Raw genomic sequence first — 17092 nt, 5'->3', positions numbered from 1 at the left:
AACTTTGTGTTTTACATGACTTTATTTGATTGGGCTGATATTCATGTTAATCATCCTTTTATAATTATTCCAACAGATTTCTGAATTCTCCCAGAGCCATCTCTCGTCTATGGACATGCTTGGGGATTGTAGCCGACGCATGGCTACTGAGTTTGCGGTGGGCTTGATGCAAGGCCTCATCAAATGCTAGGAAGCCCTTGTGGTAGGAGGGCAAGAGAGCTGTCTTCTGTTCCATGTGAGGGTTGCATCTCCAGGTGATTACGGTCTCCCCCAACCATGGCTCTGAGCGTCAACTGTAGGACTTACCTCCCTACCAGGGACCAGGTGTCGGTCTTGAATTCCTTTCCGGATGTGGTTGAGCTGAACGTGGGTGGGCAGGTGTACTTTACGCGCCACTCTACTTTAACGGGCATCCCCCACTCACTCCTGTGGAAGATGTTCACACCGAAGCGGGACGTGCTCTGTGAGCTCGCCAAGGATGCCAAGGGAAGGTTCTTTATTGACCGGGATGGTTTCCTCTTCCGTTATGTGCTGGACTTTCTCAGGGACAAACAGGTGGTCCTGCCTGACCACTTCCCGGAGCGAGGAAGGCTCAAGCGAGAAGCCGAGTACTTCCTGCTTCCTGAGTTGGTAAAAATCTTGGCGCCCGATGACGTGAAGCAAAGCCCTGATGACTACTGCCATAGTGACTATGAGGAGGCCTCCCAAGCAAGTGAGGCCAGGGTGTGTCCCCCGACCTCATTGATGTCATCAGACAGGAAATGGGGGTTCATCACCATTGGGTACAGAGGATCATGCACCATGGGCCGTGAAAGCCAAGCAGATGCCAAGTTCAGGAGAGTACCGAGGATTTTGGTTTGCGGAAGGATTGCCCTGGCCAAGGAGGTCTTTGGAGAAACCTTGAACGAGAGCAGGGACCCCGACCGAGCCCCCGAGAGATACACCTCCAGGTTCTATCTCAAGTTCAAGCACCTGGAGCGGGCTTTTGACATGCTGTCTGAGTGTGGATTCCTCATGGTGGCCTGCAACTCCTCGGTGACGGCTTCCTTCGTCAATCAATATACAGAGGATAAGATCTGGTCCAGCTACACCGAATACGTCTTCTACCGTGAGTACCTCCCACTTCTGCAGTTGCCAAGCAACGCACAATAACATAACATTGGCTCTGTGCATGGTCTTCCATTTTTCCTTACTGCTTTTCTGTATCCGAGGCGAGCATCACTGTGACCTCCACCTTGGCTTTGTCTTAGAGGTGGTCTGCCAGAAGTGATCAACTGGTTCCTAATCCATAAGCATTTCAGAGAGGGAAAACTTGCTCTCCAAGCAGGACCATGAGGAAAACAGTTACTGAGATCTTCTAGATCCCTTTCCATTGGGCTGTTAGAATAAATCTATGGATGAACCAGTAGGTGGCGAATGTGAGTTAATGAGTGATGGGAGAAGCTAGTTGTTAGAGTGTCTTCTTCATGATATTTGTTAAAGCACATTTTAATCCTACTGTTCTAATCAGTTTCTAAACAAGAGCTAGGTGGGTGAATGTGAAATACAAGCTGTGGTGTGGGTCACGCACACCTCTTTGTATCAATCTGTATAGTTGTGGTGTGCTTCAAGAATATCACCCCCTGACAATGAGGTGTAGTAATCCAATGTGGTCAGTGGTACCTAGGATAAGTACCAACTCCTCGAGCACAACCTTCAAAGAAGAAATTCACTCTTTATGCCAAAAATGTATGAATACGGTGTCCATGTTTAATTCACATGTACTAGTTCATGTCCATTATCCAATCTTCATCAAATGAATGATATATACAATCCAATTATTGTATTTCAGTATTTAAACATTTCCCTCCCGATGCATTTCGGACCTCTGTCCTTCGTCAGGGGATTCCTACAAAGGCAAAGACATAGTCTAAGCATTTCACCCCGAGGTTCAAGAAATCAAATAGCTCTGTAATTACTGCGCGTAGAAAGTAAAAAACGGTGAACTAAAGTGCTCAACCAATACTCGATCATTGCCCAATTGTCGTTGTGTTCACGCATGCTATTAACGTAACCGCCGTGTTTGTTCCAAGTGAGTAACAAAATCAAAATAGAGTTTGTAATGTCCTGACCAATTCTGTAACACCCGGTGCTCGGTAAACAGTGCTCATGTTAAATACATTCATCAACCATCGTGTGCTCTGTGCCTAGAATTCTATGCAATATTCCTACAGCGAAAAGTCAAAAATAATAAAGTCAAACTTACAGAAAAGTGGTGTTTGTGAGAGCCTGCGTCCCACTCGTGTGCTAGCTGGCGTCTGCCGACTGTGTTTAAGCCTAACCGCGAACATAAATGAGGGGTGTTCAGATGCATGCAAACCTGAAGAGTTGTGGCGGCCATATTGTAGTGGTGAAAAATAATTGCCAACATATATATAAATCAATCCAAAAAGTGCACCATAGTCTTTCTACGTACTCAAATGAACCTGAAAGTATAAACAAACAACATTTATACGAACTGAAGCAACAGTAAATAAAAATAAAAATAAAAATAGAAACTAATACTCAACATAGCAATGACATTCAACATATGATACAGGCAAATATAGGTGTCCATCATGGTCTATTACAGGTAACATGTAAACTCCATCCGTTCATTGAGACCGGATGGCTTCATAGATTGAAGGAACTTAATCCAATGATTCTCACGTTGCAGTAAAAAGTCATTATTGTCTCTGCCTTCCCGTTTCTTCACCACTTCCACAGCAGCGAACCTCAACTGACTAATGTTGTGTCGGTTTTCTTTGAAATGTACAGCGAGGTTGGATTTCAAGTTCACTGTTCTTATGTTGCTTTTGTGTTCATTTATCCTCACTTTAAGTTTCCTTGACGTCTTGCCAGTATAAACCAAGCCGCACGGGCATTTGATGATGTAGATCACATTCTCAGTGTCACATGTGGCGTTCAGTTTGAGTCTGATGTTAGTGCCCTTCAGGGGGTGTTTCAGTATGGAGCCTTTGATCATGTTATTACAGTTCTTGCAATTCAAGCACGGCTGGTTTCCTTTAAAAGTGATTTGCTCATGTTGACCAGGATGTGTAATGATCTCTTTCAAATTTCTACCCCTTTTGTAGGCGAATAGTGGCTGTTGATTGAAAATACCATTGAAATCTTGTTCTCCACTAATGATCGGCCAATGCCGCAAGATTGAGGCCTTGTATGCCTTAGAAGCTTCAGAAAACTTAGATACTATTACTGGTCTTTTGGTTTCTCCATTGGTTTTCGTCGTTAGTGTGTCCTGTCTTGTGAGACTATCACATCGTTCCTTAGCTTTAATCAAGATGCTCTCTGGGTATCCTCTGCGTTCAAAACGTTCAAGCATTTGTTGTGCTTGTGACTCATATTCAGATTCATTGGATACGATTCTTTTCACCCGAAGAAGCTGTGAGAAGGGCAGGTGATTCTTTAATGGTCTTTGATGGTAAGACTTGTAATGCAAGATATTGTTTTTGTCCGTTTCCTTTCTATACAGATTGGTTTCCAGATGGTCCCCAACCCGTATCACCCTGACATCCAGGAATGTGATCGTTGACTGGTTCACTTCATGCGTGAACTGGATGCGGTCATTGATGCTGTTTAAGTTTGTTAAAGCTGATGATAATGAGTCTTGATCTCCATGCCACAAGACGAAGATGTCGTCTATATACCTCAGAAACATTATGGCATGTCGTATCCACTGGGTCTGGTTCAAAATGTGATTGTTTTCAAAATATTGCATGAATGCATTAGCGTACACAGGTGCCGCACAGTTGCCCATGGATGTCCCAGACAACTGTGCGTACAGTTGTTCACTCCAAGAAAAGTAGCTTTGGTATAACGTGAAGTGCATCACCTGTGTACGCTAATGCATTCATGCAATATTTTGAAAACAATCACATTTTGAACCAGACCCAGTGGATACGACATGCCATAATGTTTCTGAGGTATATAGACGACATCTTCGTCTTGTGGCATGGAGATCAAGACTCATTATCATCAGCTTTAACAAACTTAAACAGCATCAATGACCGCATCCAGTTCACGCATGAAGTGAACCAGTCAACGATCACATTCCTGGATGTCAGGGTGATACGGGTTGGGGACCATCTGGAAACCAATCTGTATAGAAAGGAAACGGACAAAAACAATATCTTGCATTACAAGTCTTACCATCAAAGACCATTAAAGAATCACCTGCCCTTCTCACAGCTTCTTCGGGTGAAAAGAATCGTATCCAATGAATCTGAATATGAGTCACAAGCACAACAAATGCTTGAACGTTTTGAACGCAGAGGATACCCAGAGAGCATCTTGATTAAAGCTAAGGAACGATGTGATAGTCTCACAAGACAGGACACACTAACGACGAAAACCAATGGAGAAACCAAAAGACCAGTAATAGTATCTAAGTTTTCTGAAGCTTCTAAGGCATACAAGGCCTCAATCTTGCGGCATTGGCCGATCATTAGTGGAGAACAAGATTTCAATGGTATTTTCAATCAACAGCCACTATTCGCCTACAAAAGGGGTAGAAATTTGAAAGAGATCATTACACATCCTGGTCAACATGAGCAAATCACTTTTAAAGGAAACCAGCCGTGCTTGAATTGCAAGAACTGTAATAACATGATCAAAGGCTCCATACTGAAACACCCCCTGAAGGGCACTAACATCAGACTCAAACTGAACGCCACATGTGACACTGAGAATGTGATCTACATCATCAAATGCCCGTGCGGCTTGGTTTATACTGGCAAGACGTCAAGGAAACTTAAAGTGAGGATAAATGAACACAAAAGTAACATAAGAACAGTGAACTTGAAATCCAACCTCGCTGTACATTTCAAAGAAAACCGACACAACATTAGTCAGTCGAGGTTCGCTGCTGTGGAAGTGGTGAAGAAACGGGAAGGCAGAGACAATAATGACTTTTTACTGCAACGTGAGAATCATTGGATTAAGTTCCTTCAATCTATGAAGCCATCCGGTCTCAATGAACGGATGGAGTTCACATGTTACCTGTAATAGACCATGATGGACACCTATATTTGCCTGTATCATATGTTGAATGTCATTGCTATGTTGAGTATTAGTTTCTATTTTTATTTTTATTTTTATTTACTGTTGCTTCAGTTCGTATAAATGTTGTTTGTTTATACTTTCAGGTTCATTTGAGTACGTAGAAAGACTATGGTGCACTTTTTGGATTGATTTATATATATGTTGGCAATTATTTTTCACCACTACAATATGGCCGCCACAACTCTTCAGGTTTGCATGCATCTGAACACCCCTCATTTATGTTCGCGGTTAGGCTTAAACACAGTCGGCAGACGCCAGCTAGCACACGAGTGGGACGCAGGCTCTCACAAACACCACTTTTCTGTAAGTTTGACTTTATTATTTTTGACTTTTCGCTGTAGGAATATTGCATAGAATTCTAGGCACAGAGCACACGATGGTTGATGAATGTATTTAACATGAGCACTGTTTACCGAGCACCGGGTGTTACAGAATTGGTCAGGACATTACAAACTCTATTTTGATTTTGTTACTCACTTGGAACAAACACGGCGGTTACGTTAATAGCATGCGTGAACACAACGACAATTGGGCAATGATCGAGTATTGGTTGAGCACTTTAGTTCACCGTTTTTTACTTTCTACGCGCAGTAATTACAGAGCTATTTGATTTCTTGAACCTCGGGGTGAAATGCTTAGACTATGTCTTTGCCTTTGTAGGAATCCCCTGACGAAGGACAGAGGTCCGAAATGCATCGGGAGGGAAATGTTTAAATACTGAAATACAATAATTGGATTGTATATATCATTCATTTGATGAAGATTGGATAATGGACATGAACTAGTACATGTGAATTAAACATGGACACCGTATTCATACATTTTTGGCATAAAGAGTGAATTTCTTCTTTGAAGGTTGTGCTCGAGGAGTTGGTACTTATCCTAGGTACCACTGACCACATTGAATGTGAAGTACAACATTAAGGGTCCTATTTGGAAAGCCTCCAATCTCAGGTCGGGGGCTTTCCAACTCACATTGTCTGTTTCACTTCAGACCGCCTAATTACAATCTAGGGGGTCGAAAGTGAAACCGGGCGGTCATTCTGGCTGGATTCCGACATGCTCCATAGCCCATCGGCCAGTCGGAGACCAGTGAGTTAGTGAACAAGTGAGTGGGAAAGGAGTAAGTGTGAAAGTGAGTGTGTATGATTGAAGAGTAAGTGTGTGGGTCAATAAGAGAATGAGTGAGTAAGAACTTTAAAAAGTGAGAGGAATTGAGTTAATGTGAAATAGGCGATCTGTTGCACGCTCACTATATAAAGATTCCTGCAGGGAAAACCACCCACTCAATCAGTCATTCCACCATTTTTTCACTGTTTAATTTCTCATTCACTCACTCATCGATTCAATCACACCCTCCCCAAATTGCTCCCTCGGTAGTTCTCAAACACTCACGATCAGCCACCCCAGTCGCTCCAGGTCTAAACCAACTACACAACTGTGTAAGGACCTGGGGGCAACTGGCATCGAAAGGGAGCTCACTCACTCATTATGAGACCCATATAAATATTTAGCAAAGGAGTATGTGAACAAGCGCATGGATAAGTGAATAAGTGAACAAGAATGTGAGTGCGAGTGAATGCGTGACAAATAAGTGAAAGCAAAAACAAGTGAAAGAGTAAAGGGTGTAATAGCAGTGAGTGAATACTGGAGCAAGGGATTGAGGAAGAACAGTTCCGTAGACACATCACAACTCAAGCAGCTTCTATGCCCTTTCTACACTTAAGTGCTACCTATGCCATCAGATGCTTACGTTATTCCAGAGATCCCTTCATAACTTTCAAAGGCTCAGTTCTTAGCTTGCATTTGGCTTGGAGTCAGCATCACACACTGCTCACCCACTCAGAGCCTGCTTCCCACAATACTGTTGCAAAATATATGCGGCATCTGTTGTACCTCAACACCTGTGCATATTTTCATGATTTCAGTCTTGTTTTGACACAAGCACTCACCTGTAATAAAAATGGAATCAGTACTCTACTATAATAGCTTATTACAGTTGAGATCCTACCTCACAACAGTACCTGCTTCCATTGCCACCTCAGAGTATCCCTAGGCTAAGCACTTTAACAGCTGCCACAATATTAAACGGATGACTCTTCAAAATCCTTTCCTGGGGACTTTCTTTCTCTAGCAGGGTATGCATTTGTTTGTTTAGGGGCCTGATATTACACTAAAGAGCAGAAGAGAGAGTTATTTGCTTGAGATTAGAAATGTTTGGCAGAAAGAGCCGATTTGCTTTGACAAAGACTTTGCACTAAACTGTTTTTTCTGCGTTTTGGCGCAGACTACTATCTATCTATTGGTGTATCTGATTTCTACGGTACAGATTCGTACCTTCGTTCGCACCATCTCTTGCATACAAGGTTCATTGAGGTTATTGGGGCAGCCATAATGTTTTACGCACAATAGTGCACGTCACGTGGAGTTCTTCCCCTTCCAGTGGTACTCGTCATTCCCATGTGTCACATAAGCCATGTACCCCCATAAGCCACATAAGCCTCATACTAAAAATGTACATATGGGGGAGAGGACAGAATTATATCCCGGATACAACAATTAGCCGTCGAAGGAGACGCAAAATACAAGGTTAGCGGTAGGCCCTGCCCCTGCCTTCCTGAAGCCGCATTTTTTGACGTTTATTGACGCGTCTGGACCCACGTACAGCAGTTATTTCTCAGCGCGTGCATTTAACTGATGACAGAGAGGCACGTGCATGGCTGAAACTAGCTAGATGGCAGTAGAGACCACTAGAAACGAGTCTGCCTTTTTACTTGTCCATGGGAGCCTGAAAACGACTTTCCTAGAGAATGTAATTCAGTGAAGCGAATTTCATCTCTGTCATTGGCGTGCCTTAGTGCTGACCATGTACTCCGCCTCGAAAAGGTTACCAAAAAAAAGCACAATAATAAAGAATGTGCATGATACTACCTTGTAGTGACCTATGTAAAATGTGTTGGTACATTTTATCCCGCCGTGCATTTCCCCAGAGGGCCGGAGCCCTGGGAGGCCGGTTCTGAAAGCCCAGGGCCGCCTAGGTGCCTCGATCAGCGTCCCCAGTTCCCCGACGTTGATTACAGCAAGCATTAAGAGGCCTCAAGACAGAAAGTGAGAGGGGTCAGGGGAAGGGAGAAGGTACAGAGAAAGCGACAAGAGAGGGAAGAGAGCAAGAAGAGATATAGGAGAGAAGGGAAGAGAGCAAGAAGGGATATAGGAGAGAAGGGAAGAGAGCAAGAAGAGATATAGGAGAGAAGGGAAGAGAGCAAGAAGAGATATAGGAGAGAAGGGAAGAGAGCAAGAAGAGATATCGGAGAGAAGGGAAGAGAGCAAGAAGGGATATAGGAGAGAAGGGAAGAGAGCAGGAAGAGATATAGGAGAGAAGGGAAGAGAGCAAGAAGGGGTATAGGAGAGAAGGGAAGAGAGCAAGAAGAGATATAGGAGAGAAGGGAAGAGAGCAAGAAGGGGTATAGGAGAGAAGGGAAGAGAGCAAGAAGGGATATAGGAGAGAAGGGAAGAGAGCAAGAAGAGATATAGGAGAGAAGGGAAGAGAGCAAGAAGGGATATAGGAGAGAAGGGAAGAGAGCAAGAAGAAATATAGGAGAGAAGGGAAGAGAGAAAGAATGGGTGGAAAGAAAGAGAAAGGGTGCGGGGTTGGTTGGAGCATTTTTGCTAGTGCTGCTTTTGGAACCACCATCCGGCCATGAGCCGAGAGGCGAGAGCCCTGTATGTGCGGTGAAAGGTATTGTGATGTGGTGCTTTATAAGGTGTGTAGCGTGAAGACATTGCGTGCAGTTATTCTGGAGGCCTGAGGTTTTTAGAAGTGGTCTTTAGGCTCGGCGAGCTTTTGTGAACAGAAGTTTTTTAAATGAATTTGGAAAAACATCAATGTGCTCAGTGGCATGAATGCTTGAATTTGCCCCCAAAGGTGGAGTAGGGTGCCCCTCTGGGGGAGTAGGGTGCACCGAAGCCCTCATTACTGATTACTCCTAGTCTCTGATGAGCCCAGCAGGCCCAGCTCCAGGAATTTCTATTTGGGTGGGCCAAGGGTGCATTTGGGTGGGCCACTGGGGCTCGATTTGTCGCATATATTTCTGGGCAGGCCTGCTTCAGAGCCCTCCTTTATATCTTCTTAGCCTTACAAGGCCCAGTAAAACGCACTCTTTTCCAAATCTCTTTCTAAATGTCATCACTTTCAAAAAGTGTTTTTTCCATGTAATGCTCCTTTGATGGGAAGAGGAGGTTTCTGAGGTGGGAGTATCAGGCAAGTGACACTTCTCGGGCTCCCTCTGTGCGAGCCTTCAGGAAGAATCCCTCTTTATTACTACCTCCACCTGACCCCAGACTCTGCAACGCACTCCCTTATAGGCTTGAATATCCACTTCTCCTCTCCAGTGCACCTCTTCTTACAGCTGACCTTGGGCCCCAGCCCCATATCAGTCACCATCGGGCTCCACTTTAATTTTTCCAGGTAAAACATTAGAAAAAACACCTTCAAACTTAAAACATTGAATATAGCAGTAAATATAATTAGCATGCACTTTAAAGTATGTTCCACAGTAGCCCTTATGACCCAACTGCTAATTAAATAAACAAAAACGCCATGACAGGGCCGGCTTTAGCGCTAATGTGAAAGTCTTTGTTGGCGCCACACCAATAACCTCTTTCTCCGTAAATACCTTTACTACCACCTTCCACCTTCCAACAGTGCCCCTCATCCCTCCATGACCCCACTATTGACCTCCTCCTAGGATTTCCTCACTGCCTCACGCCACAAGTGCCCCTCATATCCCCATAGCCCCTCCCCCTCATGACCTCCTCGGAGACAAGTACCCCTTATCTCTCTGTAGCCCCTCCCCCTCATGACCTCCTTCTCGGAGACTAGTACCCCTTATCTCTCTGTAGCCCCTCCCCCTCATGACCTCCTCTTCTGACTCTCTCACTACTACGCTCCACCAGTGCCCCTCAGCTCTCACTAGCTCCCCCTCCACCCCATGACCTCTTCCACGGATTCCCTTACTGCCACCCTCCAACAGTGCCCCTCATCTTTACGTACTCCCTCTCTCATATGCATTTCATTTGTTGTATAGCGCTACTCCTATCAGTGTAGTGTGTGTCAGTACTTTACACCAGGCACACATTATACAGAGATAATGAATCATACAAGTATGTAAATCAGTCTACAGGGAATGTCACATAAGCCAATGAGGATTACAAGGTGTATGAATCACATATCATCCATACTGGTGGGCAGTATATTTTAAAAGGGTTTGGTATGGGGAAACACAACCATAGGATTTAAAGAGTATTCCATGGGGGTCAGCTTTACTGATAAAAATGTATATCTGCCCAACATAAGCAATATTACAATAATGAAAGACAGGGGAAGTTCTAACTATATTACAAAAGAAAAAAAAACAAAGTTCTAACTGTACCATTCATGTTTGTATGCAGCTCTTCGATGACAGTTCATTGGTCACTGCCCTATGTTAGGATTGTAACTTCTGTACTGCAAGTAACACAAGGATCTCTGTGACAAAGGCAGTAACCCACTGAGCTATCCACATAAAATACAGTTCATCTGCATTTTAAAACTACTAACAGACAAATGATTGCCCTCCAGCAGGGTTATTAATCACCAGTGTTATCTGGGCATTTTGTATTGTCTTATTGTTGTCCTGCATTGCCCATGATAATGATAAAAACTGTTTAAATGAAGCACACACGAAGTATGTGTCCTGCTGGGCCTGTGCAGATTTTAAAAAGTGTAGTAACACATTCTCTTACCTACTCCATTCCTCAAACTTTGTGTCACAGCCTGATGTGATAAGCCGCTGCAGGGGTTAGAAAAGGTGACTAGGAATAAACAAACTTCTTTTCTCCTGCACTGCTTAGAAAAAGGAATATCAACGCAGCAGGACGGGAGGCAAAGGTTACCAAAGGTTAGCAGTGTCAATGAAAGGATTTGTCACCTTTCACCATGCAGAGATGAAGGGGTGGCAAAATAAACAAAGCCTCAGTTAACATGTTAATGGTCTTTAAAGACCTGTTAAGTACTCGGGTTCGGCTGTGATATTCTCTAAAACTGTCTGTCTGTGTGTGTGCGCGCCCGGGAAGCTGTCTCAGCCCGGGCTGACACACACAGACACCCTTTGAGGTCAATGCCGGTGTGCGCCTGCCTTCAAGGCCAAGGATCCCGTTTGGGTGGGCCAGGCTCATGTTTGGGTGGGCCTGGCCCACCCGGCCCACCCGCTAGAACCGGGCCTGGAGCCCAGTAATGGCGTTGGCCAGGCCCACCAAGATTATGAGTAATGACCGTTTCTTCCAGGCCTTCCGAGATGCTGGTAGCAGTCTCTCCAGGGACTGGTGTTACTGGACCTGTTAGCCGGCCACTCCTAATGTGGGCTTTGGGATTTACTTCCTTCAAGGGCTCTCTGGCTCAGACGTGGATAGATCGTTCAGCCTTATTGGATTGTGTAAGGACGGGGTAGGAAGGCCCGTTCTGAGCCGCCACCTCATACCAGCGCCGCACCAGAAACAGAACAGGTGCACGGGCGGCGAGTCACTACTTCATGTAGAAGGGACGAGCACGGCATCCGCTGATAGAACATTTTTCAGATGACTTGGCCAGGAAGTCAATGTGAAATATCCCACTTTGTGGACCGATTGATAAAATATGTGTTATCAATGTGTTGACGTTTGTCATATTAGTTGTACTGATTTGCTCCCACGTGTTCACTCTTTCTCCGTTCAGAATGAGAGCGACTTTTACACAGACACACCCACAGACGCAGACACACACTTCCCCCCTTTCTCTCTTTCTCTCTCTCTCTCTCTGTCTCTCTCTCTCCCCCCCACACACACACACACACACACAATCTCTCTCCCCCCTATCTGTCTCTCTATCTCTGTCTCTCTATATCTCTCTCACACACAAACAAATACTCTCTCCCTCGCTCTCTCCCTCTCTGTCTGACTCCCCCTCTCTCTATTGCGCGCACTCTATCTCTCTCACACACACACTCTCTCCCTCACTGTCTCTCACTCTCTCCCTTACACACATACATGCAGACAGATACACACACGTTATCTCTCTCTCTCTCTCACACACACACATACCCCCCTTTCCTTCTCTCTCATCTCTCTTGCACTAGTGTTTGCTTAGTAACCTTGCTACTGCACCTTTCCCTGCTTCCTTCTGTTCCGGTGCCTGCACGGACGATCTGTTAATTCCCTGAGAGTCCATGGAATTCTTGGCATCCTTACCCCAGCCAGTCCAAGACGTCTAGCCTTCACTGTCTATGCCTTGTGTAGAAAATCATGCTATAATGTCACTATAGACTCCCTCTATGCACTGCACGGCTCCGTCTGCCTCCAAGGTGGCCCCGCCCTAGAAGGCTGAGCTCCATAAAGGCTGCACACCGAGCCACATGAGGACAGAGCAGCTGTCGGTGCACTGGATATGGTATGAGCTTCATCTGAGAAGATCTCTTTACAGCGGGTGGGTCTCATTCCCAAATATGTCTTGGTGACAGTCGCGGAGCACAGCGTGCTCTTCCAGCAGTACCCATTTCCTCTTCCATCGGATCCATCTTATATGTATTGATCATGCAACGGATATGAACTTTCACTAGCACTGCACCCACCCCACTGTCACCAGGGAGTCCCCTGGCTACTACTGGAGAAAACCCAGAGATGACGCAGAAGGCAATGACGTTTCCTCAAAGCCTGCAGCGCATACCTGAGATAAAGTGCCCACTAACGCGCCCATGGCCAGTCTGCTGATGCCCTCCTCTTAAGCACCCCCCCCCTCTAACATCTGACCAGAAATTCAACCAGGCCCTCAACGTTTCCTGGCTTTTGATATAAATCTCAAAGGTACCCCCCAACCGTAGTCCAGGATCTTGAAGGTGGTAGTGCTCTTTATAAATAAAAATACATAACATAACATAAGTGCCCATATTACGTCAGAACGAGCAGCATTCCCTGCCAGTCAGTAATCCCTTCCATCATATCCCCAGAACTAGGAGCTGTATGATTGAAACTCACCCCATGCTCACCCAGTGTATGGGGTATTGAGGAACTCAGTGCCAAGTTATTCAGTCAGGAGGCCCAAAACTCAAAAAGTCTTGTTGGAAGGGGTACATTCCAGCTTCTGCTTGTGAGCAAGGTGGAATACCAATTACATTTTCAAGTCTATAAAGAGTTTTTTTCTTATAGAGGAAATGTACGGGCATTTTTTGGCTTCTCAGATATTTGGATTTGCTACTATATAGACATATAAAAATACACTGGTTGGGTAATCAGTGATTTTAGAGTAGAGCATCGGGCTATCATTCCAGTTAACCATTCTTTCTATTAAACATGTAACGGATGTTGGATCTCGCTTCCAAAATACTGAAAATGATCGCTTTGAGAGTGAACAATAAATGACCAGATTGTTGACTGTGAAAGGCAACAACAAGGAGAGACCATGAAATGCTGGACAGGGTTTTCATTTCAATTGCCTGACACCCATGAAAAATACATTTCTTCTCGATTGTTTAAGCCAGTATGACAGGATGCTACAGGCAGCTCTCAAGTTGGTTGGATCGTATTATTCTACTGAGCCTTTATAATAACAGCAACCTGTTTTATATAGTGCTTCATACCACACTTCAGCCATTTCTAAAGACTGTAAACATAGGTGTTAAGATTACCAAATTCTGTGTTATTCGGTTCACTGACCCAGTAAGGATGGAATATTGAGTCTGTCTTTCCGGGTTCCAAACTAATGTCCTGCCCTTCGCTGTACATCATTGAGTCGTCTTCCAGTGTGGGATATTAGATCCATCAGTTGAGTCTGACAGTAAACATTCTGTGGTCAACCCTGCTTGTTAATGGGTTAATCACAGAATTATAATGTGTGGGGATTTACGACCACAGGTGACGCAACTATAGGAAATCCTCCAGAATGTTGAGTTTTCCACAGTTGTAAGTATGATATGAAGGAATGAGAAAACAGTAGTCATGTGGGACAGCCAGTGGCCAGGGATGGACTGACAAACAAAAGCAGCTCTGGCAAAAATATTCAAATAACCCCCCTCCCTTTCTTCCTACAATGATTCCATCCATCCATTATCTGTCTCTCTCGACTACTGCCGGTCTCCTCCTTCTCTAATCTCCCTCTAGCTTTGTACACTTCTGCCCGCCGACCCGCTCTCTTCTGAAGCCCCTGCTGTTATTAACCTCTGAGAGAAGCAATGAGCGACAAAGGCACCAGCAAAAGCTGTGGACCTTCAAAAACAGCCTCCAATGGCTCCCAATCCCCAGGGAAATGGCCAGTGACATAAGAAGCCACCCCCGCCCTGTACCTGGTACCCACAAAGCTCCCTTTTTTCTAGGTTTTCGAATATATTTGCATTCCTCCCCCTCCCTCATAGCACAGGTAAACATTTGTGACGATGATAGGTGTAAGCGGTGTAGTTAGGTTACAAAACGACATGCAATAACCACATCCTTTGGGTAAGTACTGGGAAAAGGATTTCTATGTGTGCGAAAAAGTGTTTTCTCATCTTGAATAATCAGGATAACATTGCTATGCGGACATTGACAATAACACCAGACCTGGATTCTTAACCCTGCTGATAATCCATGTCTGTAATGCTAGAGCGGAAAGAAACTTTATAGATTTCCAGGTACAGGCCTGACAGTTTTCAAAAAGCCCCAAAATGTTCAATGTTATGCATAAGCACACCGTTTTATTATATTCCTAATTTGTAGATCATTTGAAACGTGCTGCTTTGTCAAAGGAAGAAAGATTCCAATGCGGCACAAAATTGACAGCACTGTAAAAAATTCACATTTAGTTTTAGCAACGGAAACTTTAATCTGTCTGGCTTTGTCAATGTTGTGTTTAGTAATTGTCCCATGGATCCTATTCTGCTTTGGATAAGTGGGGTATTACAAGTTGTACCAAGCCAAGTTAATATCCTTTGGACTACGTCTTATAAAAAAATAATTTTCCTTCATGTTAAATATAAAGTGATTGGAATTCCATAGGAATCACAAAGGAAGCCCTAAATGACTACAGAGTCCGTCATCAAATCGTGGAAAACAACAATCTTCCTTCGCTTACTTCATCTTATCTACAGAATTTTTCTTAATGTTGAGTGGCACCCGTGACTAACCACCTTCACCTATCTTTGGTCAGGATTCAAACGCTCACAAATGAGCCAAAATGACACTCCGTGGCCAAAATGGTCAATTATCAGGACGCGTAAGCATCACAGCACACTGTGATTCCACTTCAAGGTCATCTGTACCCATCTGAATCCACTTCCAGGTCATCCGTGCCCATTTGATTCCACTTCCTGGTCATCCGTGCCCAGCCATGCTTCGGTTAACAGTACTGCCATTTACTATAAGCTCCAGTGACAGAACAAGTAAATGTACTTGAGCCAGACAGAACATCAAATTTCCATTGACAAGCTGTCTATGATGCTGCTGCCTGATCTTTGGCCACTAAGAAGCACCAGGGCTTCCTGTCACTGACCCTGATTTAAGTCCATAGGCTTCTCTGCTTGCATTAAAACGCTATGTCCCATTCACCAATGAAATCAAGTTAAATCCCGAAACAAACTCAGCGACAAAGTAAAAACTCTACCGCCGGATGCTCTCTGCAATCAACATACAACTGTGTACTCCATCCTGGAGGATGACACTCTTCGATTGGAAAACCAAAGGTTGAAACTTCTCTGTAAATATCCACAATATCTCTATTCTCCTGATCTTCAGAAGGAGATTGAAATCTAGGGCCTCATTTATGAGGCTGTGCATCACTTTTACGCCCCCGGTGCGTCACTTTTTGTGACACACCAGTGGCATAAAAAATGCCCTTGTTGCGCCATATTTACAAAGTGACGCATCTAGGTAGATGAGTCACTTTGTAAACCCCTGTGCCACATTATACCTGCGCCAGGCATAATGTATGCAAGGGGGGCGCATTGACGCAAGAAAGGGTCATGGAAGTGACGCAGTGAAATCTATGAGATTTCACTGCGCCACTTCTAGGACTCAAATGCGTCAAAATCTTACGGCTGCCTCACAGCAGGCGTAAGACTGACGCAGGCCCTTTCACATGGGGCTTGCCCCATGTGAAAGGACACATTACTGGAGTTGCGTCACTTTTGTGACACACTCCAGCAATGCGTCACTTTTGCGCCCACAGATACGACAGAAATACTGACGTATCTGTAACTCCTTGCGACATGATGCGTGATACTGTAAATATGACGTATCATTGGTGTCGCAAGGAGGGCGCAATGAAAAGTGACGCATTGCTGTTTTCACGCAGCGATGCGTCACTTTTCATAAATGAGGCCCCTAGCCGTTCAAGCAAATCTTACACCCAGGCTTTCAAACCAGAAAGCACAATTCTATTTCAGGGGTGTGGCTTTCACTAGTGCAATAGGTGTTGTAATATTTGGTTGTGGGGGGCACCACGGATAACTGTTACATCTGTCATTTACTAAAAACCTGAGGCAAGAGAATTCATTTTTTTCTTAATTGCGTTAGAACCAGAGCAAACTAGCTACACAGCTGCTCAGTTAAAAAAAAACGTTGTTGTTCCCATCTATTCATTAAACCATTAATTACTACTGCAGAATGCAATATGATGGAGATGCATGAACTTTGAGCGGAACTTCTGGGGGTGTGTTCAAAGACAAGCAAGTGCGTAGAATAGTGAAAGGCTCTGCACCCTGCAATGTTTTAAAAAAAAAAAATTTCAAATACACTCAAGCCATAACCAACTAGGTCTTTCTGAGCCAACTGCAAACAAATAACAGAGTACAAAATAAATACGTTAATTCCTAGGCTCATCTGTAGTATTCAAAGAGCAGCTATCAGTGTGCGCTGGCTTGAGTCACTATGTTTAGATTTCATTTATATTTCTTCAGTAAATTGTTGATAAATCATTGCGCAATGGTGTGGGTCAGTTGACTTATGCGGTTCT

At 44.3% G+C, this 17092-nt stretch overlaps 1 protein-coding gene across 1 annotated transcript in view; it reads left to right on the top strand.

Annotated features, from left to right (window-relative positions):
* Positions 1-276: 276 nt before the first annotated feature.
* KCTD16 (potassium channel tetramerization domain containing 16) overlaps positions 277-17092 on the top strand; it is a 439697-nt gene continuing 422881 nt past the window's right edge. Inside the window, exon 1 of the mRNA XM_078653052.1 lies at positions 277-1108. Within this exon, the coding sequence (XP_078509178.1) occupies positions 277-1108 (832 nt within the window). The remainder of the gene's footprint in view (positions 1109-17092) is intronic.

Source organism: Lissotriton helveticus, chromosome 7 (genome assembly GCF_964261635.1).
Source record: "Lissotriton helveticus chromosome 7, aLisHel1.1, whole genome shotgun sequence".
Lineage (NCBI taxonomy): Eukaryota > Metazoa > Chordata > Amphibia > Caudata > Salamandridae > Lissotriton > Lissotriton helveticus.
This window is presented reverse-complemented; position numbering and strand designations above follow the sequence as displayed.